The sequence below is a fragment of the Barbatula barbatula genome (assembly GCF_947034865.1).
Source record: "Barbatula barbatula genome assembly, chromosome: 23".
Taxonomy (NCBI): domain Eukaryota; kingdom Metazoa; phylum Chordata; class Actinopteri; order Cypriniformes; family Nemacheilidae; genus Barbatula; species Barbatula barbatula.
Window position 1 is genome coordinate 12,233,706 of NC_136786.1, and position 25,232 is coordinate 12,258,937.

At 36.9% G+C, this 25,232-nt stretch overlaps 1 protein-coding gene across 1 annotated transcript in view; it reads left to right on the forward strand.

The window, feature by feature from the left end:
- Positions 1 to 6,758: 6,758 nt before the first annotated feature.
- Positions 6,759 to 25,232, forward strand: part of dok6 (docking protein 6) — a 50,845-nt gene continuing 32,371 nt past the window's right edge. Inside the window, exon 1 of the mRNA XM_079447587.1 lies at positions 6,759 to 7,113. Within this exon, the coding sequence (XP_079303713.1) occupies positions 7,048 to 7,113 (66 nt within the window). The 5' untranslated portion in view covers positions 6,759 to 7,047. The remainder of the gene's footprint in view (positions 7,114 to 25,232) is intronic.

A 25,232-nucleotide genomic window follows, 5' to 3' on the forward strand; every position in this document is an offset into this window, starting at 1 on the left:
GAAAGCACAAAGTTGTTGACGGTGAATTGAATTATTATGGTGACCAGAGGTAATGTCTGCCCTTCAATTTACGCCTTCTCCTTGGCATTGAGCTAAGGGATGAAAGGAAAATGCTAAAAATATGACACGCAAATTGAATATTTTAAGTGGAAAGAGCTGGTGAACAGATGATGTCTTTAGTTGTCAAATGAGTCCTAATATTGGTGTTAGTTCTCGTTCTTTAGATGAAAATATAGTACAAATATGCGATTTTAAATGTCCTTTAATTACCATCTGGCATTCTTTCTTGGATCCTGAAACACTGCCTGCTTGTTTCCATGAATAATGAACAAACTTGCTTTGGATTAATGTGAACATGCGATCTTCATGTGCATGTGCGTTTGATGGAATGATGTGATTTATAACACCTGACACGTTAACATGACTAATCATGCCTCACTTTTACCACAGTCATCATCTTATTTGACAACGAAATGGGTTATTCCCATTTACAACGAATAAAAATTCTTAAAGATCAGTCATCAACATTTAAAAACAGCAAAAACATTGAAATGAGGTGACAGACAGAATCATTCTGTAGTGGGTCCGGCCTGAGAACATAAAACTATCGTAACACCTCTGTGCTGAGTGAAACTTTCCTTTAAACATGTATTCTGTGCCACATTTTATTGTTCAATGACATTTCAGTTATATAATATATATAAATATATTATAACTGGTTACAATAACAACACTGGTACTGTAATCCGTCGTTGTCTATTTTCCCTATCATATGCATAAGCATTTGCACCATTCCACACTTAGAGAGAAGTGTAATTGTTAACATTCACTGTCATGCCAAAATCCTGCCAAAGAAAGCCAAAGAAAAACATTTGTTCATTCTGGCTAGAATAAAACCAATGTAGCGTTCTTTTACTGGACGTCAGAAAAAAACATAGCAAGGTTTGGCTCAGGTGTGAACCATATGTAGTAAGTTCTTAAAACAAGCAATCTTAATGTCAACAACTCAGCATCCAATATCCAGAGATCCCCTGTGTGAATTTCCAAGTCATCTGAAAGGTTAAAGCAAGATTTATATATTCAATTGAAATGGCATGCCAATGTTTGTGCTTTTAAAATCAAATTAAAAAGATTTATGATACGCAAGTCTACAATGTGTTCCATTTCGAACGTGTGTAGAGTTGAGATTATGAGTTTCAGAAAAACATATTTTGTTGACATGTTCAGCATGAAATTGAACAGCTGAATAGATGGAAAACTTGATGTACTCTAGTCAGTTAATATGACTCACTGATTCATGCTGGATTAAGGTCAATACAGTTGTGAGCACCAGAGGCTGTCCCACTCGTCCACGTCACCACTGACCTTTTTCTGTTTATAAAACAGATTTCATTTCACTTCTTTTTCCACGTTCACACATGAGCCGTTGTCAAAACCCGGCGGGAGGTAAAAGACTCGCTTTGTCTTAAATGGCATCACTGACAAAACCTGTTCCTGCCAAACCAGAGCAGATTCACAGCCTCACAAACTTCACCTGTTGTATATTAAACCTGTCAGAATAAACGATTCTGTACAGCTCAAATGTGACAGCTTGTAGAATGAAATCTGGTCCAGACACTTGTTTATTAATGAAATTCCCCGAGCTTTTAACTTGATCGGCATTTACAGTATTTCAGCATTTCAATTACTGTACTTACAGGTAATTCAACTTTGTAAATTACAATATTATTGAATTGATGGAAATGAATAGGAATGATACAGAAATGTAAAAACAATCCAATATTATACATGTATATGACATATTATTTTAATGCCAAGACCTTTGCATTAAAGTAAAGTGTGTAAACAAGACCACTTTATTTATTTTTTTTAGACAAAATTATTAATAATATTTAATAAAAGTGTAATTTATATCAAATGAACTAAACATAGTACCTACAACAACAACAAATCCAAAAGTATATGTTAAATTAGAAACATATCAAAGATTAACATGTTTTGAGAGGATTTGATTCTCATCATAACAATTAATACACAAACCTCTGCTCCTGCGACCGTGTCTTATTTACAGCAAAACAAAAGAAATTCAAAAGGCTAGTATTTCATCAAAATATTATTCAAGGTCATGCTTATTCCTTTATAAAAGCATAAAAAGCCCTTAAATGTCTAAAATGAAGGGAAGTCTCTAGACACAGTTCTGTGACTTAAAAATAAGATCTGTGAGTTGTTAAGCAGCTAAAGACAGAACTTGCCAATTTATAATTTAACCCACTGATGTGGACAAACAGACAAACATAAAAGATTTTCCTCCGTTTCCTCCTTAGTACATGGTGTGTTGTGATTAGTTGTTTTTTAAACATAGGGGAGAAAAGGCCATATGAATTTTAAATTCTTGTCTAAAATCTTGAAGGTACAGACTTTTTGCAGACCCAGTACAAATAAACTCGAACAGCATCCTTTATAGTCAGGGAGACTATTGAGTAACTACTACAATGTCCAATGTCATTACATTTCATGCAGTGTGTAATGTTGCTGTGTGTGAATGTAAGCAGTCTATCTGTCATGATTCTGCCGCATCATGTCATGTTTCTCTTAGTGGCAGGATCATGACAGAACCTAATGCTTAATGTGGAGAGAGGCATTTATGGCCCTTATGGCCTGCCATACACTCTCTCCGGTCTCGTCTCTGTTCCCGCCCTCTCGTCTCCTCATTAGTTATTTCATGCCCTGCACCTGTTCTCCTCTTCATTTGTTCCCTTATTTAATGTCTTTTGTTTTGCTCCGGATCATTGTGCGGATTTTACCCTTGGCTTGTCACGTTAGTCCAGTTTAGTTAGTTTGTAGTTATGTCTAAGGTTGTATTTAGTCTTGTTTAGTGTGGTCAGTCTTTGTTCCTGTGTACCCTTCCTGTTCTTACCCTTGCTGTTCAGTTGTTTTACCCCCTCGTGGGTTTTTGTTTTGTATTTATAATTAAAGTCCTTGTTAACACCTTACCCAATGCCTGCGCTTGGGTCCTCTGTCCTTGTTCCCTCCACGTCCGTGACAGAATGATCCGACCATCTCAGGACCCAGCAGACAGACGGACCGTTGCGGGAAGGGTCGATACCTCCGGGTTCCCCTTCAGGGTAGAGCCTGCCGGACTCCCTTCCGGTGTCATGTCCGGCAGGTTCCCTTCCAGCGTCTTGGCCTCCGGGCAAACAACTTAGACATAGAAAATGAACATTTAGTTGGTGACCACCTGAAAGAATCTTCATATACATCTTTCAATGTCTCACACAATACGCACAACCTTTCAAACCAAATACTTCAAACAGATTTCAAACATTCAGTCATGGATCGATGAATCGATGAAAGATTAATTTGACAGTAAGTCAAGAAGTCAGGTAATAACAAGGGCGTCGATTTGGGTAGGGACGTGTTCCAAATATCTTTCTATGTGTTCATCAGAACAAAGCAATGTATACAGAATTTTAGGGTCAACTGTTCCTTTAATTTAAAGAAAATATTTTGTTATTGGTGTAAAACACGGTTATTATTACCCAAGGGCGAAAGTTTGATTTTGACATTGCATGGGGACATACTTTCTCAATGTCATCCAGAAATATTGCCTAAACATTTAGGGCCGGTTTCCCGAACAAGGATTAATTTAAACCAGGACTAGGCCTTAGTTAAATTAGGATATTTAAGTTATACTTTACAAAAAACATCACTGGTGTGCATCTTGAGACAAAACAATCGCACTGATATATTTCAAGATATGCCCGTGTAAATTATTTTCGTTTAAAACACCTCTAACATTTCAGTTAGTCGGGGACTAGCCTTAAGACCTGTCCGGGAAACTGCCCCTTATAGTCTAAACTAAATAAATATGTTATTGTTAGATGTTTATTATCATTATTTGTTTTATAATGAAATATACTGTATACATTTATTAATTTCAGTAGTCTAAAGTATAATCACTGAGAATACAGTTTGAATTGAAGAGAAATGAAATATGTGTGTGATATCCACATCTCACCACCTGGAGACTGTGAACAGCAAACTTGTGTGTGAAGCACTAAGGCAAAGGAATGCTGCGAGCACTTTGCTATAATTAGCAATTGCAGCATTAATACCCTCATGGTTTTAGCCCACTTTGATGACTTGATTTCTCTCTCCCTCTCTCCCTCCCCTATCATTTTGAAGTCGGTGTTTTATTACATAATTGATTCCAGTCTTCAAACTTTTCAATAAGCAGAACATTGTTAATTGCACATTAATATTTATGATGCAAAAAAGCAAACAAATCGTGTCCTTGGAGGGGGTTCATTTTGTTGAAATTACATGTCAGTCTGACATTCTCACTGCGTTCTGCATCACGTGTTAAGGGTTTTAAGGTCAAACATCTTTGTGGGCTCATTTTCAAAGTAAACAGATGTACAATAACGTAAGTGATTTAAAATAAACAAATAAATAAATAATGCTAATGAAAATGCAACAAATCCCTCACCAATGCAAATGCAACAAATGTTATATTGCCATCTGTTGGACGATTTTGTTGTGGCAAGTTGACAAGAGTTCAACAGAAGCAACAGAAGAACTAAATTAACTGACTTTAAGACGTTTTTTCCCAAAACAACGTTTAAGCGCATTCCAGCAACTAAGTGAAAAACTGTTAATAGCCAAAGGCAGCAGGTGGCGTTGTGTCACAGATATTTAATATATGCTTAAAGATTAATTTGGAAAACATTCTTATTAGCACTTATTGTTTGTACAGCACGAAATTGATCCATTATTTCACGTTTGTGATTAAATAATATGTTTTATGATCAGCAAATGTATAAGCCCCACGTTCTTGCATTGACAGATATCACGCTGACAGTGTATGTGTGAATGACACTGACAGCAGACAGCAATAAAGTGTGAAAAGGTAAGCATTTTTAACTAAACAAATCCTAATATAGCACAGGCAGCCTGTGATTAATTGTTTTTGAGTAACACCTCTGTCTAGCGCAAACGTACGCACTCCCCCTGCAAGATGTGAAGGACTTTTAAAGTGGATCCTTTATTGTCACTTTCACAGGGCGCTTTTAGGTTTCTTACATATTGAGAGTTACGTTTATTGTAGAGTATATGTCCTCAGCACAGGTAAATTACTTAAAAGGCAACTGCTGAAGTGTGTTACATCAGAATGTGAAGGTCAAGAAAGCCGTCAAACCATTTTTTTATTCAACTGTTATGAATAAATCATAAATCTGGCCTGGGGGTGGACAGTGAGATATCTTTTTGCATTATAGTAAGTTGAAGGACTATAAATAAAGTTGGAGTGAAATGTATCACATATGAGGGTTGTATTTCTTAAAATAATGATTGTGATGCTGAATGTAAATTACTTGGCATTCTATAGGAAGTATAAATTACGATACATATTGTTGATGGAGTTAAAGGTTGCTGTTTTAATCTTTCAATATTTTTGTTATGTTGCTGATCACGACACATTGCAATCAGTCAGTTATTCATTTTGTTTCCATGGATCATTTTAATTTAAATAAATTGTCATGTTTTATATCTTACTGTAATGTCAAATCTGACAGCCTTCTTTAAGTTCAGTAAGATGCATTTGCATTATATTCTGAGGCTAAGCATATAAGTACGTTGTGTCATCAACTTGTCATGTTTTTACTTTAGAAAGTTTGAATATGTTAGATTCTAGCACACTTCAGACAGGTTCAATATTTAGAATACATCCCTGGAGAGGAATGATAAATAGCTACCCAAGTTACGCTGTTTGAGAGAAAAAGCACTGTGCATGGCCATCGGAAATGGGAGAAAAAGAGTCTGAAACAGAGGCGTAATGTTGTGCCCCAAAGCAAGCACAATTAATAAATGACAGATTTCACTGGTACCATCTATAAAGTAATGGAGAACGTCACCTTCTTTTTCTACTATCGAAAATAGAAAGTTTCTTTTTCCCAAGGGGGGAAAGGATGTAGGGCCGTTGTCAGCAGTGGACAACTGGGATGGCTGTCATGGGCTCTGTGTGGGGGATGCCTATGGACCTCTGTATTATAGTCTAGTCCTGGGACCGACTGAACAAATTGACAAATTGATCAGACAAACCGTCAGTTTCCATCTAGATTTTACTATATATTTTACACGTTTTTTACTTAATCTTTAGTCAGCAGAAAAGAAATCTGTCATTTTGAACATCATTCATTGTCATGGGAGACATAACTCTATCACACATGGAACTATGTCATCAGCTGTGTCTAATGAAATGGAATTTGACATTTTTCCACAGGCATAGAAAGTAAGATTACATGATGAAAACGTTTTTTTCATACATTTGAAGCATTTGAGTCAATGGAGTTACGGCGTTCTGGACATCTAAAATGTGAATATAACACTTACAGTTAAATGGTTGTTCAGATGTAAATCAATATCAGAATTTTTGTTAGATTATACATTTTTGATGCTTTTTGTTAGATATCTTCATAAAAATGTGAAGACATTTTGCTCCTTAAATAGATTAAAATGATTATTTCATAATATAAAAAACATATACAGTTTAAACTTTTTGTGTGATATTCACTTTTGAGTGAAATATGACAAGAAATGTTTTGGTTGAATTTATCCTTTGTCTATGATATGCCGATAATTTTCCAGTAATAGGCTATACTTTGATAAAAGAAATGTGAATTTCCATCCAAATAATTTCAGATTACCAAATTCTTTACGTAATATTATGATATTTTGCAGAGAAATATCACAAAATACACACACACAAATGTAGGCAGTTTTCATCATCCAAATCATTTTAGGTATCCCACCCCGTCCACCCCTGTGACTCCATTAATGGTGCATTCCAGGAAGACGCACCGTGTATAGAATGAATCGTCAGACGGGTACTCTCTCCCCTCTTCATCCTCAGATGGACTGAGCCTCTAGAGCCGGTTGCCCGAGGAGCGGTAGCGGCGGCAGGTTGTTGAGGAGCCGAATGACGTACTGACTTCTAAAGAGACTCGCTCGTAGCCGAAACGGGGGGACGAGGTCGCGCAGGCTGATAGGATGGCTTCAAACTTCAACGATATAGTGAAACAGGGATACGTGAGGATTCGGAGTAAGAAACTGGGGGTGAGTAACGTTAGTCGTAACCTGCTGGACGTTACTGTGTGGTCAGTAATTTTGGCATCAGGAGCTGCGGCGGCATCTGTGTTTAAAAGCGCTTTAGGAAGCGCGCGCCGATCGATAAGAACATGTTGTCAACGTGCACGGGCAAGTCATCCCACTTCTGCTTAAATTTTTAACAACAAGAGAGTATTATTATACTTTTTTACAGTATGCATAGATTAAATCATGTTCTGATGTAAACCGTCTGAACAAGTAAACATTTTAGTAAACATTTGTCATTTTCTTAAATGTCTAAGCAGAAATCTCTACATTTTGCTCGTAGCCGTAGTCTATAATGTTTATTGCTTTAGTAAAATGCGTTTGTTTTAAAAGTAGGCTAACCATTTTTATGTAGGCTATGTTTTACAAAAAAACGTAGGAACTTAAAAAAGTTCAAGGCAGTGCTTTGGTTAGTTACTGTGCAGATTGGGAAGACCCATTCACCCAGTGTATTAATATATTATTAAGCAGCAGCATCTTTTTACTGTCCTCCTGATTCTGGAGCTGTGAATAGATAGAGTAGGTCATTAGGTCTGTGTAATAATACATAATAATATGCCCTGTATGCTTCACTGCAACCAGTATGCACGAGTGCATGCTTTTCTACACACAGCCAATCCATACAACATCACCAAGGATAAGGTAACAAATGATATGTTTACCAAAAAACTTGGATATAATATGCAAAGCATATGCATGCGAAAGTTTTAGTGTGTTTAGTTTTAAAAAAATATATGAGAAGTTTATTGGCTTAGGAGATTTGTTTTAGTGAGTTGCTCCTAACACTAAAGGGTTAGTTGACTAAAAAAAAGCTTGTCGGCATTAACTCACATTTGTCGTCTTTAAAATCTACAGTATATAATTAAAAGGGACAGTTCAATCAAAAATTAAAATTCTGTCATCAGTTGCTTACCCTTGAGATGTAAATTATTGATGAAAAAATTATTTATAAACAAATGTCTTTGTTCTGTTGAACAAAAAGAAAACATTTGGAAGAAAGCTTGTAACCAAACGGTTCTTCGCCACCACTGAGTACCATAATTGGAAAAATTACAATGGTAATCAAAAGTGTCCTAGAACTGGTAGCTTTCCTACATTCTTCAAAATATCTTCTTTGTGTCCAACAGAACAAAGACATTTGCTTATAAAAATGTTTTTCCTACTATGGTAGTCAATGGTGGCCAAAAACTGTTTGGTTACAAGCTTTCTTTCAAATATCTTTCTCTGTGTTCATCAGAACAAAGAAACTGAGACAGATTTGGAGCAATTTGAGGGTGTGTAAATGACGACAGAATTGTCCTTTTTGGGCGAATTGTTCCTTTAATCTGCTCTGTAACACAAAGACTACACACTTTTAAGAATGTTGACATATTTTTCCTTTAGGCTACTTTGACAAGCTCAGTTTCCATCCACTTTTAATCTTATTTATCCATCCCAGTGACTAAATGTTGACAGAATTGTCAATTTTGGGAAAACTATCCCTTTTACACAGCACTGTATGCATTATTGTACACTATATATTACAGCAACAAAACAATTCAGTATCTGAAGAAATAGTGTTAATGAACAGTAGGCATCAGTATTTGTCTTAGCTTTGAGAAGGCCCCCTTTCACTATATAATGTAGCACGACTGAAAGCTTAGATCAATATTTGCTGCCTCTCTCAGCCTATTTCAGGGATGTTTGACCAAGATGGTTTGTTTTTGCCCCTAGACACGGGTTATGAGACAAAAGATAAAGAGTATTGCCGTAGATATTGCTTTCATCGTATGGGCTTACTCTAAATGCCTTACTTGAAGTGCAGCTTCATATTGCTTGTTGATTTCTATTGGTTATATAAAGTTACCAGCTGAATCTCAGAGACACATTAGCCTGTAAATTTACGAAAGAAGTCTCATCTTATTGGAACACAGATAAAAACTGCACATTAATGCCACATCTACTGCATTTGGCGTTCCATACAGAACATAGAATTATTATGTTATAACTGTACTGTGAAAAAATAGAACTACTTTCATTATTTTCCCATTATGTTCAGAACGTCCTTATAGTTGCGTTTGTCATTAAAACAAAATAATGTTAAAAAATGTTACACTGTCAAGTAAGGCAGCTGTGAAATCAATGTAAAAGCCTGAAATATGAGTACACAGTTCAGTGCACCTGACATTAACTGACCTTCTCACACACAAAATGGCCTTTGAACTCACAGTTTTGTGTGCGTTTGGTATTGTCCCACTTCCTATATTCTGTTTCTGTGTATATACTGTAAAAACAACAAAAAATGTGGATGTAACTCTGTTAATGTAAATGTAAAGGATACTCATTCGATATTGATATTTCACTATTACTGGTTTTATCAGCCATCTGCATTTGAGCAACATGTTCATCTGATAAATATGCTAATTCGTCTCCATTGAAGCCTGGTTTAAGGAGAAAAAAATAACTGTGTCATCAATGATGTGTTATTTTTTACACAGTATGGATATGTTCGGAACATATGTCCTTTTAGATCTCCCTCCATGCTTGGATGCCATTCTTTCCTTCTTTCTCTAAGTCTTCTAAAACCTAATCTAATGCAGGTGCCAAAAGAAAACAACAACCGCAGATGCAAATACAATCAGTTCTCTTTTAGCCTAACTCATTCAGACTGATGCGTGCGTCTCTTCTGTCAGTTGTGTTTACACAGCATGTTTACTCAGGATGGTATTAATTTACAGATAGTCATGGACTTTGTACGTAACGTCAACCCTTTCTATACTGTAATGCCCTTTAACCTTGAATAATCTGACATCATTTTTGTTTACACCACTCTGTTATACCGACAGTCATACTTTATGACACTAACAATCATCATTTGCGTGTTTTAATGCATTGTGAATCCCCAAAGAGCCATCTAGGTTTACCCTGGAGGTGTTATCTTGACTTCAGACTGTCAGACTTTCCTCTAAACACTTCCAATGGAATTGTAATCTTATTTAAGCTGCTGTTGCAAGCCAGTACTTGACCCATATTTGAGATCTGCAGATTGTCATCCGTCTTTGAGTGTTCAGACAGTTTAGTAATGCCAGATTCATGTATGACAGAGATCATCCTTACATGAAGTTCTAGACAATTAAACCACAGTATTTTGGATAAGCCCATCTGATACCATAAACATTTGATCAAGTAGGCTGTTAGACAGTTTTTTTATGCTTTCTTGATGTTTGAATCATTTTCTGAAATGTTTTTTGGAGTATTGACCATATAGGCTATCCACACTACTTTTTCTATCCGTTTTGGCCATTTGGCCGTTTTCTACAACGCGAAAACTACGTTTTCAAATGTATCCACTTTTGTGTGGATGAGGAAAACGGAGGGGTTTACAAATTCTCTCTTAATTTGCTCACCCTCAAGTTGTTCTAAATCTGTATACATTTCTTGGTTCTGATGAACACACTGAAAGATATTTGGAAAAATGCCACTATGGTAGTCAGTTGTGCCATAGAACTGTTTGGTTGCAAGCATTCTTTCAGTATCTTTCTATGTGTTCATCACAACAAACAAAATGTATACAGATTTAGAACAACTTGAGGGTGAGTAAACAATGACAGAATTAAAATTTTTGGGGCGAACTGCCCCTTTAAGATGTCTGCGACATTTAAAAAAACATAAAAATACTTTCTGAGAACATTAGATATTTTGGTATTTCCATTCTTATGGGGCATGGCAAAATATAGCATATTGAAAGACCAATTGAAAACTCAAGGACATTATTTCATATATGGTGAAAACTAAACTAACGTGCACCACAATTTTACTCAAATTGTTTTGTAAGTATCGAATTATAGTTAATGACAGCAGGTTTGGATAAATATTTTAAACATCTGTCACTGTGAGTTCAGAGTCGGTCACAATTGACTCCCTTTTAAATCACGAACTGTAATTTGTCTTATATTTCCCACACATCCACATATTACGTTGCATTTGGATGTCAAGGATGTCTAATTACAAGAATAGTGATTCAAAGAAATTCAACACAGTCACCTAACAGATGACTTATTCTCCAGCACATCAGCATCTTAGTACTGAAGAGAAATTTCCTGTTAACCTGCTTAATGTTGTCTGGCTCCATATGAAGACTTTGGGCTATACTTTGGTGTATTATCTCAATTCAAATTCGATTTCAGTTCAGAAACTGAACGGAAACTGTAAAGGCATTTGCAAGTCAAGTCTAAATAAATCTCTACCCTGACAGCTAGACCTTCATCATTTTCATAAAGATTCACTGTTTTCATGTTTATGTTAACGGTGTTTATCCAGCTTTCATCAAATTGATTCAAACAAAGAGCTGAAGACGAATTGTAGCCTCTTATTAGGTCTGATGAATTGCCCCCCACAGCAGCCAATGTTATTCAGAGTGAATAATGCCGCACTATTGTGCCATTTCTCACACAGATAAATCTCTTTTCAGTCTTCACTCCAACATTCGCATTATCGATCCCTGCTGTTTTTAATTACAAAACACACTTTTGTTTTAAACGGAAGCAAACATTACTATTAGATGTCACCGATGTGTATAACATAACTGATTCTTCACAGAAGTTGGAACGGCCACTGCTCATCTGAGACAATGAGTTGAGTGAATCAGACACACAATAACATTTGTGTCATGAGCAGTTCTTCAAATGTGTGTCTGGGTGCGTAGTCTGTCTATAAGTTAAATCCTCTTGAGAGGGAGAGAAAGTATGTATGCGGTGTATGAGGAGACTAAATGACTGATGACAGTCAAAGGAGTCTTTCATCCAAGGTCATTTGACGGCTGACATTTAGCCAATCATCAGACTGCAACATGAAATAGAAAGTTTGAAGCTGTAAAGAGCACTTTTAGCTTTGATTCCGAGCTATCCACAATTTGCATTTTGGAGTTTGGTGCGAGAGTTTGGGCTACTGTATGATGTTCTTGTTGTGCCAAAAATGCGCTGCAAGATTAGAGAACCAAAAATGACAAAATGTGCTAATTTATACTGTGGAGGGCAAAATGCAGGCGTTGACATTAAGCATTGTCATGTGGTCCTGTACGTTTGTCATTCACAATATAACAATTTTATTTGAAGTGTCGATATAATATTTTCGGATCCTGATTGATCAAGTTTGCTTATAACCGTTTTACCTTGTGTCCACTGCGGCCACCTAAATTTGTTAATACTCTACATGATTGCTATAGAACAGGGCTGTACGTTAACCTTTTTTTGCACATAGCACTGGTGCTACAGAGGAAAACAGTTGTAGCACAAGATAAACCTCTACTGTCATCTTTCAAAAAATATGCCAAGGCAGGTAATTGACAAATTACATTAATGTTACATACAGATGGATAAAAAAAGTTCTGTGTATTTCATGTTTTTACTACACAATAGAGTTATATTTGTCCAAATAAATTACTCTAGTATACCATAGTGTTATTTACTATAGTAAACTGCAGTACGACTTCAAGATACTATAGTGTATCTGAACCTTACTGTAATATATTACAGTTTATCAATTTACTACAAGGGTACTACAATTTCTTCAAGCAAATACTAAAGTGAGTGTTGAAGTTAACAGGACTTTTATTTTGACGGGTCGCCGGAAAGATGCTTGAGTTATAGTGTTTTTGACATGAAATCCTTGATCATCACTCGTGTAGCATGTTAATCTCTGCACCTCATTCACTCAGAGACACGAGTTATATGGACTCAATGCTGTGTGCCATTGATTATTGTCACACACAAACAACCACGACAAACGCAGTTCACACAAGCACGCAGGTCTTATTCTCAGCACAGACCAAATTTTTTTGTAGCAGTGTTACTTGTTGCTTGTCCGGTCGGGCAAGTAAAACTCTCTCTCACTTGCCCATACAAAACTTGAACTTGTCCTGGAGAAGCGTTAATTTCGAGCCCTGAAAATGCTTCTGAAATAATTTGGTATTTATAAAAGTTTTAAAGATTTCATCTTGGTCTTAACATTGGTTTCAAGACCATTTTTGATGGTCTTGGTCCCGAATGCATTTAGTATAGGTTTTGTCTTTGCTCTTAGACTAAGAGGACTTCGTTCAAGACTGTTTAAGACCACAGCGGAAGGGATGTTTTTAAAGGGATAGTTCACCCAAAAATGTTTATTCTGTCATAATTTACGTCATTTCAAACCTGTGTGACTTTCTTTCTTCTGCAGAACACAAAAGAATATATTTTGAAGAACGTTGGTAACCACACAGCGGCGGTACTCCTCTTCATTGGTTTTGTGTCCATACGACAGAAGAGCATGGGTACCCGCATTGTTTGGTTACTGACATTCTTCAAAATATCTTCTTTTATGTTCTGCAGAAGAAAGAAAGTCAAACAGGTATTAAAAACAGGGGATCTTCATTTTTGTGTGAACTATCCCTTTATATAAGAGATTCTGTAAAAATATCACCAAAATTAATACAGAATGGTAATAGTCACCATTGCTCAGATTAGCAGTTTATTTTAATAAATTAATTTCAGTGAAGTGTTTCACAAGAAAGGGTGACTCATTGCGTATTATTTGGTTTGATAAAATATAGTAATTTATTATTATAAATGTAAGATAATATTTCAGAACACAGTGATAAGGTGATAAAATCACGTTGTCTTTCTGAATGTGTAGCATGTAATATATACAGCTATGTGGTTCCAGTCTATGGAGACAATTCTTGTCATTCAGTTTAACATAGGTCCATTTCCTCTGCCTCTGTCTCTCCTCTAATCATTTGGCACGCATTAATCATAGCTGTGTCTCCTGGGTCTTGCTCATCTCTAGTCATTCTGCTTTCTAGTGTCTCTCAGCACAGTACAGTATGTGCTTAGGGCGAACACAACAGCACCCAATCTGGCCAACCCAGCTTCAGCCATACTAGCATGGCCCATTGAGCACACTTTTGGGGCTTTATTTTTCCACAGGGCATTTTTATTTCACTGTAATATCACCCTTTCCCCTTTATTCTCTCTCTCATTCCGAGAAAGTTCTTAATGCTGCAGGACTCTGACAATTGGCTGTGTGGCCATGCTATCTGCCTTCCTTTGCCAGGAGCTAGAATTTTAATGCTATTTTGTGCCCTCAGATAACCATGAGCAATAGTAGTGCTTTGACTTCATTCTTTTCCTCAGAATTTCGTAGACATTAGTGTACACTATGTATCATAAAATACCGTTATGTATATTCATATACATAGTTATGACCCCCGAATGAGGACACAATGCACTACTGGACCGCGTTGCTTGCCTGTTTATCTGGCTTGGTATTGCAAGATGTAACCCAGGAAGTTGATACCGGTAGTATTCTTGCTCATAGGGCAAAACACACTCATTACAAAATATAGATTAGCTGACCAAGTATGAACGTGGGAGTTTTCATGTTCGGTTTTAATTGGAGAGCCATTCGCTAAGCACCTCTGCAGTAGGTTATGCAAACAGCTTTTTACAAATCCATAATGCTGTCAGTCTTTGATTTGTACATTTCTTTACAGCTAAAGCTGAGAAGACTAAAACATCAGTGTTGTTTGATCCTTTAAAACAAGTTATTTACAAGCAGGATTGCAGGCTTTTTTCTTTTATATTTTAGAGATTCTTGATCTCATCGTGAAGTTTTGCTGCCCACACGGTACCAGAGACCCATCAGACTTCTAATAAAATCCAGTGTTTAGTTAATGGTTGCCCATTATGCTTTGCCATAGCTGGCAGAATGAAAAATAGTCCCTCCATATAAGTGACCATGGGCAATCTGCTGAGAAGTATTGAAAAAACATCGCCCACATACAAGTGCAATAGACTGTAATGAGGAGAATGATTCGTTTTTTGATTAATATAAAGCATTTTATTATCATGAATTATATGGGACGGTATCTCCCTTTTATTAGGCATTATTTTGACAAAAACATTTTTTCCCAAAAATATTATCGGTAATGGTAGATGCAGGGAAGACAAATGGCCCAGACAGTAACAACAACATGTAATTTATGGGAACATTGCCAGGAACAAAATTATGTGTCATGAATATGATGAAATATATTCCCCGGAATGGAGATTCATTTGAGATTTGTAGGCCACTGTGGTTCTTCTTCATAAAAGCGTCTTATGTGCGCATTTGAAAGGACCAGCTCTTAGGTCTACCTGACCTTTTTTGTCCATTAGAGGGGTTCTCAAACCACAAACGTCTGTCCACAATTCCCCTTTCATTACAATTGAATGATTGCAGCGAATTAGCTCATTTTGTCATCAACTGTTTAGTGGCACTGTCTGCAGATTTTTTCCAGACATTTTCCTTTCTACGATTTCTGTTCCCAACCACACTGTTATGCCCGGATCATTGAATTATGTCTTTTATAGGGAAAAAGGGTTTTAAAAATAACCAAGTAATGACATAGAATTTCATTTGTGCACCGGTGCATTTCAATTCTTGAGGTCATCAATAATCTGTCACATAGGCTTTATGATAGATTTAAACTCTTGCACTGAATGGATACATATAGAAAGAAACCGCTGCACCTGAATAAAAAAAGGGCCGCAAGGATTTCTCCGAATAATCGTAGGAAAAAAATTGTGTATTTATCCTAGATGTTTGCCATAGCAGGTGCATGAGGGCACGTGCTTGGTGATTAGTCCAAAAATAGCACTGCAACAGTGTCCCTAAACTCCACTTCCTTATTCACCACTGATCGTGTTGTCATGTGGGAGATGGTTGTCACGGTTGTGTGAAGGTAAACAAGTTTAAAGTGACAGAAAATCAAAGAATCCTGGAGTTTCTCAACCTTGTGTCTAAATAAGATAGAGCTCTACACAAGATCTTAAACCAGCTGTCTCATTTAGGTGGAAAACAAACCCTCTTTGAATTTCAGTTCGATCGTATTAATTTGATTGATTCAAACCACTGAATATCAAAATTATTTATTTTATGGGGCATGGTTTTGTGTTATGCTACAGTAGGAGAATATAGAAATATATGCTGTTTACACAATAATTTAGTTCCCACATTGATATATATATAATGGTTTATTTATGGCAATGATAATGGTATAGATATATTTGAATGTAATCGATTCTTAGGGTCACGATTCTATTCAGAATCGATTCTTAACGTACTAATTAGCATACAGAAAATTTAATAACGCCAAATTTGCGCTCATAGTCTGACTAATGTTGGCAAATTGGCACTTTCACTTCTAGTCTTTGAACCGGCACATATTGTATTTTAATACAACTGAGTGCCCAATAAAGCCATCCTCATTGACATTTTCTCTTGTCAGACATTAAAACAAGTGTATAATAGTAAATAAACGCGAATCATTAGTGCCACATGTTAAACAGAATTCACTTTCACGAATTGAGACATTCTCAGACAAAATCATCATACACAAGATTTTCGCAATAAAACTTAGCATGTAAAACTTCCGTGAGGGCAGATAATCATCATCTTCTGCAACATTCCTCTGCACGCAAGGAATTTATTTTCACAGTACTCCCAAGTCAAGGCGAGGACTTTACATTTATTGACATGAAATTGCATCAATTGAAACTTTGCATCTGACCCTCATTCGTTCCAGTATTGTTATTTTGACTGACTGTGACCACCTTCACTTCCCCATACAAACACTCCCATTGCATAAGCCCACCCCCATCAATGATTGAGAGGTTTCTGTACAAGTGAGAGGAAAAGCAAATGCAAAGGGATTTGTGATTTCATTCGAGTTTTGGCAGCTTACTACGCAACGCCATAGGAAGTATAAAGGCATATGGGGAATTGCTATTAGGATTTAAATATGGCAGGGTTGTAACTCGTAAGTCAGAGGTAATTCAAAATAGACTTTGCTTTTCCTTTTTAACCATTGTATGTTCATGTAAACTCAAATGCGTTTTGCAATTCCTTTTTAAAATTGTCCTCAAAATCATTCCATAGAAAATGCAATACTTTTTTAAATTATTACTACTGTGTTGTCCAGGTTGACAAGCACTTCTTAATACTTTTTATTGGTTAGATATTTGCAAAACCCAGTGAGAAACATAAAGGGTGACTAATAATAATGATTAATGATAAAATGATAAAAATCACAACATGCGGAGATACAAGGTTCCAGAAGGACAGCAGCGATACTGTATATGTGGGAACTCAATACTTTTATAGAGTATTTGAGCACAAAAGCAACACTGATCCAGAAGAACTTCCTGTGTCAGTTTTTAACACTACACAAAAGTTTGAACCAAACGTTTGAACCCAACCAGAACATTTATAATGGAACCAAAATGTTAAACGAATATCTTTAAGACTTCACTATGTGTATCATTTTAAGTATGTAAAGTGCTTTTGGAACAGTGTTTACATCTGTCTAAATGGTCTATTTCTTTTCTTAATTTTTTATTGTTATATTTTTTGGTGCAACTTTTGACATTCAATTTACTGTATGTCCATCCTCCCATATCCAAAGCATTGTTCTACATAGCTCTTGATATGGTTCACTGCCATACCTCTTGTTCCTTCTTCACGTTTGAACTCTTTAGCTCTTTCAAAGTGATTGTTGGCCTCTCTTTGACTTCTCTCACAAATCTCCTCCTTGTTCTTATGGAAGGCTTTGACAGATGACCTTTTCTAGACAGTTTCCGAGTGGTTTGCTGTACCATCCACTTGATAATTGACAATTCAACCAACAGTGCCTGCTGGAGCTGGCGAAATGCTAAATGTGTCCCACCTTCAGGTTGTTGCTTGGATTATGCGTTAGCTTTGCTAATTAACCGAAGTACCATTTGCATCTCTAAACCGCTGAATTGGCCAGTTTGTTTGCTTTTTATTTTCTTTTGTATTTTATTATACCATATAGATCAGCTTGCCTGACAGTTCAGTGAATAGCAATGTTTTTTTCCTCCCTGCTTTTGTGCCTGTGCAGACATTTGAATTACACCGCCATATATATAATGAAAAAAAACGAAATCCCCTATTAGAAAGATGGAATGAGAGTATTGTTGTTATCCGGCTTATAGCCACAGATGCACACCCTCAGCCCATGGACAACTTGCACACAAGTGCTGCTTAACAAGTGCTGACCAAAAACGCCAGTTCCAGTCAAAATGAAAGTTCTATAAGTAAAGCATCCGTATGTTAATTCTGACATACACTACTTCTGCTGCTTTATGAAAATATTGAGACGCAGTTGTTGTTGAACATACTTAATCATTTTGCAATTCCATTTTGTGGCACAAGATTGCACACAAAACATTGTTGAATGTGGGATGTACAAGACCTGCTGGTATTTTGAGAGTGAAAACAAATATAGATTAATTTTAGAGGTTCATAAATAAACAGAAAACTTTCTAACCTTAATTTTTAATAAGTTGTAGGTTCTTTTTAGCATCCATATAATCCCCACTGCCAGTGCTTTATGATGAGGAAAGTTGACCTACATATTGTGTCAACATTATTTTGCAGCTATTTTGGTAATGTACTGGTATGAGCAGAGCGCAGGCAGGCGGTTAGACCTGCCTCAAACCTGACATTTTAACTAATGTTCTTCACAAAAGGTTAGAGTGACCTACATGCTCCATGTGGAGCTTTCTCGCTCTTGCTCTCTTACTCTCCTCGCATCTGAATGAAATGTTGCCATATGTGTTAGAATGCACCAGAAGAGTTAATTTAAATAAAACATTTGACGATATAAAATAAAGCAATTGACGATAAAGGGAAAGAAGCATTACGCTGATAACAACAGTGTTATTTAACATTAAAAATAGCTTTTGAAGAGAACACCTTTCTTAGTTGTTAATATTGCTTTGATAATCATGACACATTTTAATATATAATAATTATTGTATATTATATTTACCTAAATGCTTAACCCATAAGAGTAAATAGTTATTTTAGATCAATAAGAATAAAACATTTTCTAGCTTTGTATTCAACGAAAATATTTTCTATAATGATTTTTACAAATGTGAATTGTTATCCTTACAGGTAATACAAGATAGAAAAGTAGTAGAGACATAGAATAAACATTATACAGAAATGAGTAAAACTATCAGAAATATTATAAAATATGTATAGAATACTTGGTATTACAGAGTATATATCTTATTGCACTTTTTCATAAGATGTACATATACTGACTATAAAAAGTAATCTGTAGGATTGCAGCCGTTATATTCTCGCACTATTCAGAAAGGATGTGTGTTCATATTTTTCCCAAGCCTGCTTATAACTCTGTAACCTGACTTTCTGTTCCTGATATCAAACAGTAGGATGCGATTGCGCCGATCACCAAAATGTATAGTGAGTCATCAGCACCTGCTGAATGTCACCTGAATTCTATTTCCTCCCACATCACTCAGATCTGTTGGCTGCTGTAACAGAGAAGACAGTGTGTGTGCTCTGGCGGGCTATATTTTTGCAGTATACACAAGAAATAAGTTAATAGAGTGTTACGGTTATGCTGTAAGCGGGGAATGTTCATCACAAGCCTTGTCTTTCTCTGCCTCTCAAAACCCTTCCCCCTCACGTCCTGCAGTATGTTGGACACCCGTTCATGCTGGCGTTATCACCAATGCAGATCTTCGATAGGCTGGGTTTTGGACTAGCCCTATGCTGACACAGCTTGACTTGTGTTTGTCTTTGTGATTCATGAAAGTGAATGGCAGTGTGTTATTAATTTAACATTTTGATGATAAACTGATTACTTGTGAAAATAATATTGCAAAATAAAAGAACACTGGATAAATAATAGAGGTGGGAGAAAAAACAGTATTCACAATGAATATAGGTTCAATCTGCTAGCGAAATTACTATTCGATAATTTTTTTAAACGTTACTAAATATAATAACGTGACATCTTAGGAACAAATAAGGCGCAAGTCAACTGCAGGAGCGGTGCAGCACCGGACTTTATACAGAGTGCTCACCCCACTAACACAAGCACAGCTGAGAATATAGGAGCACTAGAGAAAGAGAGAAAACCAAATACATTCAGCCCTGTGGGACTAAATTGCAAGATGAACAGAATACATTTTTAGGCTGGTCTTTCCCTCCATCTGCTCTGTGCAGTGAGTGAGTGGCAGGGAGAAAAAGTGCATTCAATTAACTTTACCGCATATACAGTATCTATGCATCATAAAGTTCGCCGATAACACGACCGCGGCGGGTCTCATCACTAGAAACGATGAGTCAACATACAGAGAGGATCTGCTGAGGCTAACGGACTGGTGTAGTGTCAACAACCTGAACGTTGATAAAACTAAAGAGATGGTTGTTGACTTCAGGAAGACAAAGAGTGATCACTCTCCGCTGTACATCAACGGCTCCTCGGTGGAGATCGTTACGAGAGAACCTCAGCTGGTCCCTCAACTCTTGCTCCATCACCAAGAAAGCCCAGTAGCGTCTCTTCCTACGAAGGTTGAGAAAAGCCCACCTCCCTTCCCCCATCCTGACCACGTTCTACAGAGGGACTATTGAGAGCATCCTGAGCAGCTGCATCACTGGAAACTGTGCCACAAGACCCTACAACGGACAGTGAGGACAGCTGAGAAGATCAGCAGGGTCTCTCTACCCTCTATCATGGACTTATACACCACTCGCTACATCCGTAAAGCTACCAGCATCATAACTGACCCCACTCACCCCTCTCACACACTTCTCACCCTTCTGGAAAAAGTAACCTGAGCATTCGTGCCCTCACCTCCAGACTGTGCAACAGCTTCTTTCCAATCGACTCCTAAATAAAAAGACTCAGGACTAACACATATAGATTTGTAACATCCTGTTTGCACATTTGCACCAATAACTGCCCTACTTGCATATTTTTTGCCCTACTTGCATATTTTTTTGCACCAACACTGCTGCTAGTTCCGGATTGAACGTTTACATGTACAGTGGTATAATTACATGGACAATGTTTCACTACTTGTTTGCACTCTGATGTTGAACGATGTGTACTGTGATTTAGCACGCTTTTCTTTTGCACTAAATGTAGTACTTGCACAGATTTGACTCTATGTTGTACCTTGGTCCTGGGGGAAGGTTGTTTCCTATCACTGAATACTGCACTATATATTGTTGAAATGACAATAAAAGCCACTTGAATTGTAATTATTAATGATGATTACTTTCTTAATTTTATAATGATTTCAAGGCTCCAATTTCGGAGCGGGATTGCGCATAATTTAAATCGCCTTAATAATGCGAGAAGTTCCGGCACAAGTGTAGACCTATTTTCTTCATCTCGGATCAAATAATGAAAAATGTGAACAATATGAAATCAACATGTGAAACAGTCTTTCTTATTCTAGAATGTAATTCCACAATCAGCGCAGTACCAGCCTTCTCTGTCTTTAAGTTGAAACGGTCCCATCTTGCATCAGAAGTACTGCGCTTCTGAAGCACTCTGTCTAAAGTGCACATTTTAAGTCTGAATTATATGCAGAGATCTTGAAAAATCAACTCACAATGTGTTCCAGGATGGCTCGGGATGTCATATTATCACGCAAATCACACTGCCAGTGATTTTCTGGAATCTGTGCGTGCGTTTACACACATATGGTAAAGTTCCCGCAAATATAGCTAACAGATTTTTTAAGTCGTGAACAGCTAGGGCTGTCACGGTGAATTAAATGATCTTGCGGTGATTTAGGTGCCTCAATAGCGCGGTTTGCTTTTATGACTGCTTTCCTTATATTTAGTAAAAAATATAGGCCTACATAAGATTTATTGTTTGGTTATTTTTATGTAGTACTTATTGTTGCTTTTTAAATGTAAAGTAAAATATTTTTCACTCATTTATTTACATTTTATCGAAAACTAAACACAAATGAACAAAAAATGTAGTCCTTTTAGTAGAGATGCAACAAAATGAAAATTCTTGGCTGAAGCCGAATAGAAATGAAACACTTGCATATAGTAACATAATGGCAGATAATAGCTGAACAACATTTACAGCAGTACTAACAATTAAAACTGCACATCTCACTGCAATTGTGTAGTTATTTAAAGGTCCAGTGCATGAAATTTAGCCACATTTAATGGTGAGGTTGAGAATTGCAACCAATGGCTTACTCCACCTTTTTTTGCCGAAGGAGATGACATATTTATGCAATGCACTATCTTTGCTTCCCCATATCAGAAGTCAACCACATGCCAATGGTCTATACGTGTCACATTTGCCCATGCCATTAAGTCCATATTACGTATCAGGACTCGGGTGGAAGCCCATGGATATTTTATTAAAGACCGTCCGTGCATGGGAAACGAGCCCGAGCTATACGGTGATTGCTTGCGACTGGGGCATCAGTGTGTTTGCAATGCCCCAGATAGAGTAATCTATGATTAACTAGGAAAAAGTTTCACTTTCCACAGTTGTCACGGAGCAATTGAATAAATTAGGTGATGTCTAAACCTGAGACACGCCAGCCTGCAGTGACATGGCAGCCAGTGGCAGTGCAATTTAATCCAAGGCTTGACTACAGCTTTTGGACTAGTAAACCATCAGTTTAGTACTGTGAAAAAATCCCTATAGTGCCGAAAAACTTTGTGAAAAAAAACAGCTTTAAAACATAAAAGTAATGAGCAAAATGGCACATGACGAATGTAAATTCATAATAATGCAGAATGATACACAGAATGCACACTGTGCTTTTATGATCCAAACAGATTTTAGTATAGGCTGGTGTTTTATAGCATTGTGCTTACACCAATGTGTTACATAATACGAAGCACACGTTCTTTCATTTTTTATTATTTAAATCACTCGGTTATCCGAAAATAGATTTCCATATACTCTGGTTAGATAACATACTGTATAAATTGCTCTGAGGATGAATGTCCTGTAAAAATTACTATATATTGTGATATATTCCATTACCCTGGCTGATATAAGACAAACCATTCATCCCTAGGTCGTCCTCGATAAGCATCTGGCCCGGTAATCTAATCGGTTGCCAATCTGAATAGGACAACTCAGACAAAACCTTCATCAGAATGCAAACAGAAGTCTAGATATGATTGCAGTAATGATAGCCTTAGCAACCATCCATCCAGATAACAAATCAAATCATGGCATCCTCCAAAGCGCTGTCCCAAAACAGCTTGGCAATCATGTCGAGAGGAGCCCATTTTCTTGTTTGGAAACTGGTACTGACGGTGTCAGGATATTCCCAAACAACATCACTACTCATCAGTCTTGTTGCTTCATTCCTCACGGTTTCTCACAATCAGCAGAAAATTGATTTGTGTGTGTGTCTAAAGAGATCATCTTAACTTTAATGTGTGTTCCTGTGCGGTTGACCCCTGCTTGAAGTGTTAAAATGACTCATCTTGGCTGATTAAAATTACTACTGTATGAAGTAAATGCTGTCCAATGTCCAAAAGGCAACTAGTGACAAGGTTTATTTATCAAGAATGTATGCCTTATGGCATATCTTCAACCGGGGGTCTGCGGTGGAACTGCAAGGGGTCCACTATCAACTTTTTCTTCAAAATGTAAAGCCCGGGTACATAAATATTACAACCAATGTTTTCTGTAAGCTACACATGTCTGGCCGCACCTATGTCTTTTTTTAAGGCTGTCCGTTTGGAGTCCGTTCCGATAAGTTCAGAGTATGCATGAAATAAAGTAAATAACTTGAGCGCAACATACATCCGTTTGGGAGGAGTAAGCGCTAACCTATGTGGTTTTAACAACAATGCATTTACTTGGTCAGTTTTGTCTGGAATGCGTCCTCAGACCACCTCATGAAGTGGTTTGGGCAATCGGATTTAAATCTGTATCCAACGCGTTTCAGAGGGCATTTGGTCTTTCCGCGATCGGATAGCTATCCAAATGACCAGGTGTAAAAAGACTCAATGAAATGCGCACCGTGTACTGATGGTGCACGTCAAACAAGTTACCCCAAAATAACGTGGACGATGGGTGCATGTTGCTCTCCTTAGTCTGATGCTCAGCAAAAAAAAACTTGTGAATTTACTTGTAACAGCCGCTACAATGTTATATGCTGTCTCTGAAAAGTGTCTCTTCATGTAAATGAATTGTATTTTTGGTATTCAGGTCTCACAGTATCTGACTATATTCAGATTCTGCCTTGGTTGGGAAAGAACCTCTGTTTGGGTTTACAGTCAGAAATCACGAATGCTGCCATGGTCATAACCTTCTGTGTTGGGAGAAGCGATCTATATTCTATCTCTGCCTTCTCTCTATGGATGCAGTGAATATGATTGCAGTGTGTTATAAGTAATCCGATAACCTTCTCCTAGCAGCTGGTGGTTGGTGGATCACAACAGACACAGATTTTATTAGAGAGGTGAAACGTCAGTCCGTGGAGCCTCCGAGGTGGTTCACATCATCTTGCTGGCACCTGAAAAGGTCAGTCATCTCCCTGACTGAGCTGCATTGTCTTTTGACCGGCTAATATCGTAAACACATCTCTGCATTCTTACTGGGTCGTTGTAGGATTCATTTGCTTTGTGACTCATATCAGAATTCTTTGCCCTCCGGTGGAGTCTTATTTCAATTCAGATTGTAATACTCATGTTTTCTGAATATATTTAAGGATTTGACGGTTTGGTTAATGAGTAGGGCTCTGTTGCACGATTCAGCCATAACAAGGCAGCGTTTTGGCTTGTTGAAACCTGCTAGTTATTTGAGCGCCTACAAGTAAAAAAAGGTTATTAAAAATTATTTATATCTTTGCATGCTTTTTCTATATAGTGTATACATATATTTTTGTAAAGGGTGAATTGCTTTTTTCCTTTTGTATATGTGTTATTGTTTGACTGGTAAGATATACACATACATTAAACTGAATGTTTTGCGCAATTCAGTCAAAACTTGAAATTTGATTCTCAAAGAATGTGTTTGTTACCAATATATTGAATCATCTCTTTATACTGTATATTACTAACTAAACCCCTGATGATAGTGTCCAGACATGTTAGTCTATACACAACTTTTCTATTTTAGGAAAGAGGAAAATTAATGTGTTATGGATGTGTCAAAAAAGGATGCAAATTCTTTAGGGACAACATTGTAGGATTTTTGTGAATAAAACAAATAAAGAAAGGAAAACTCTTTACAGAAAATA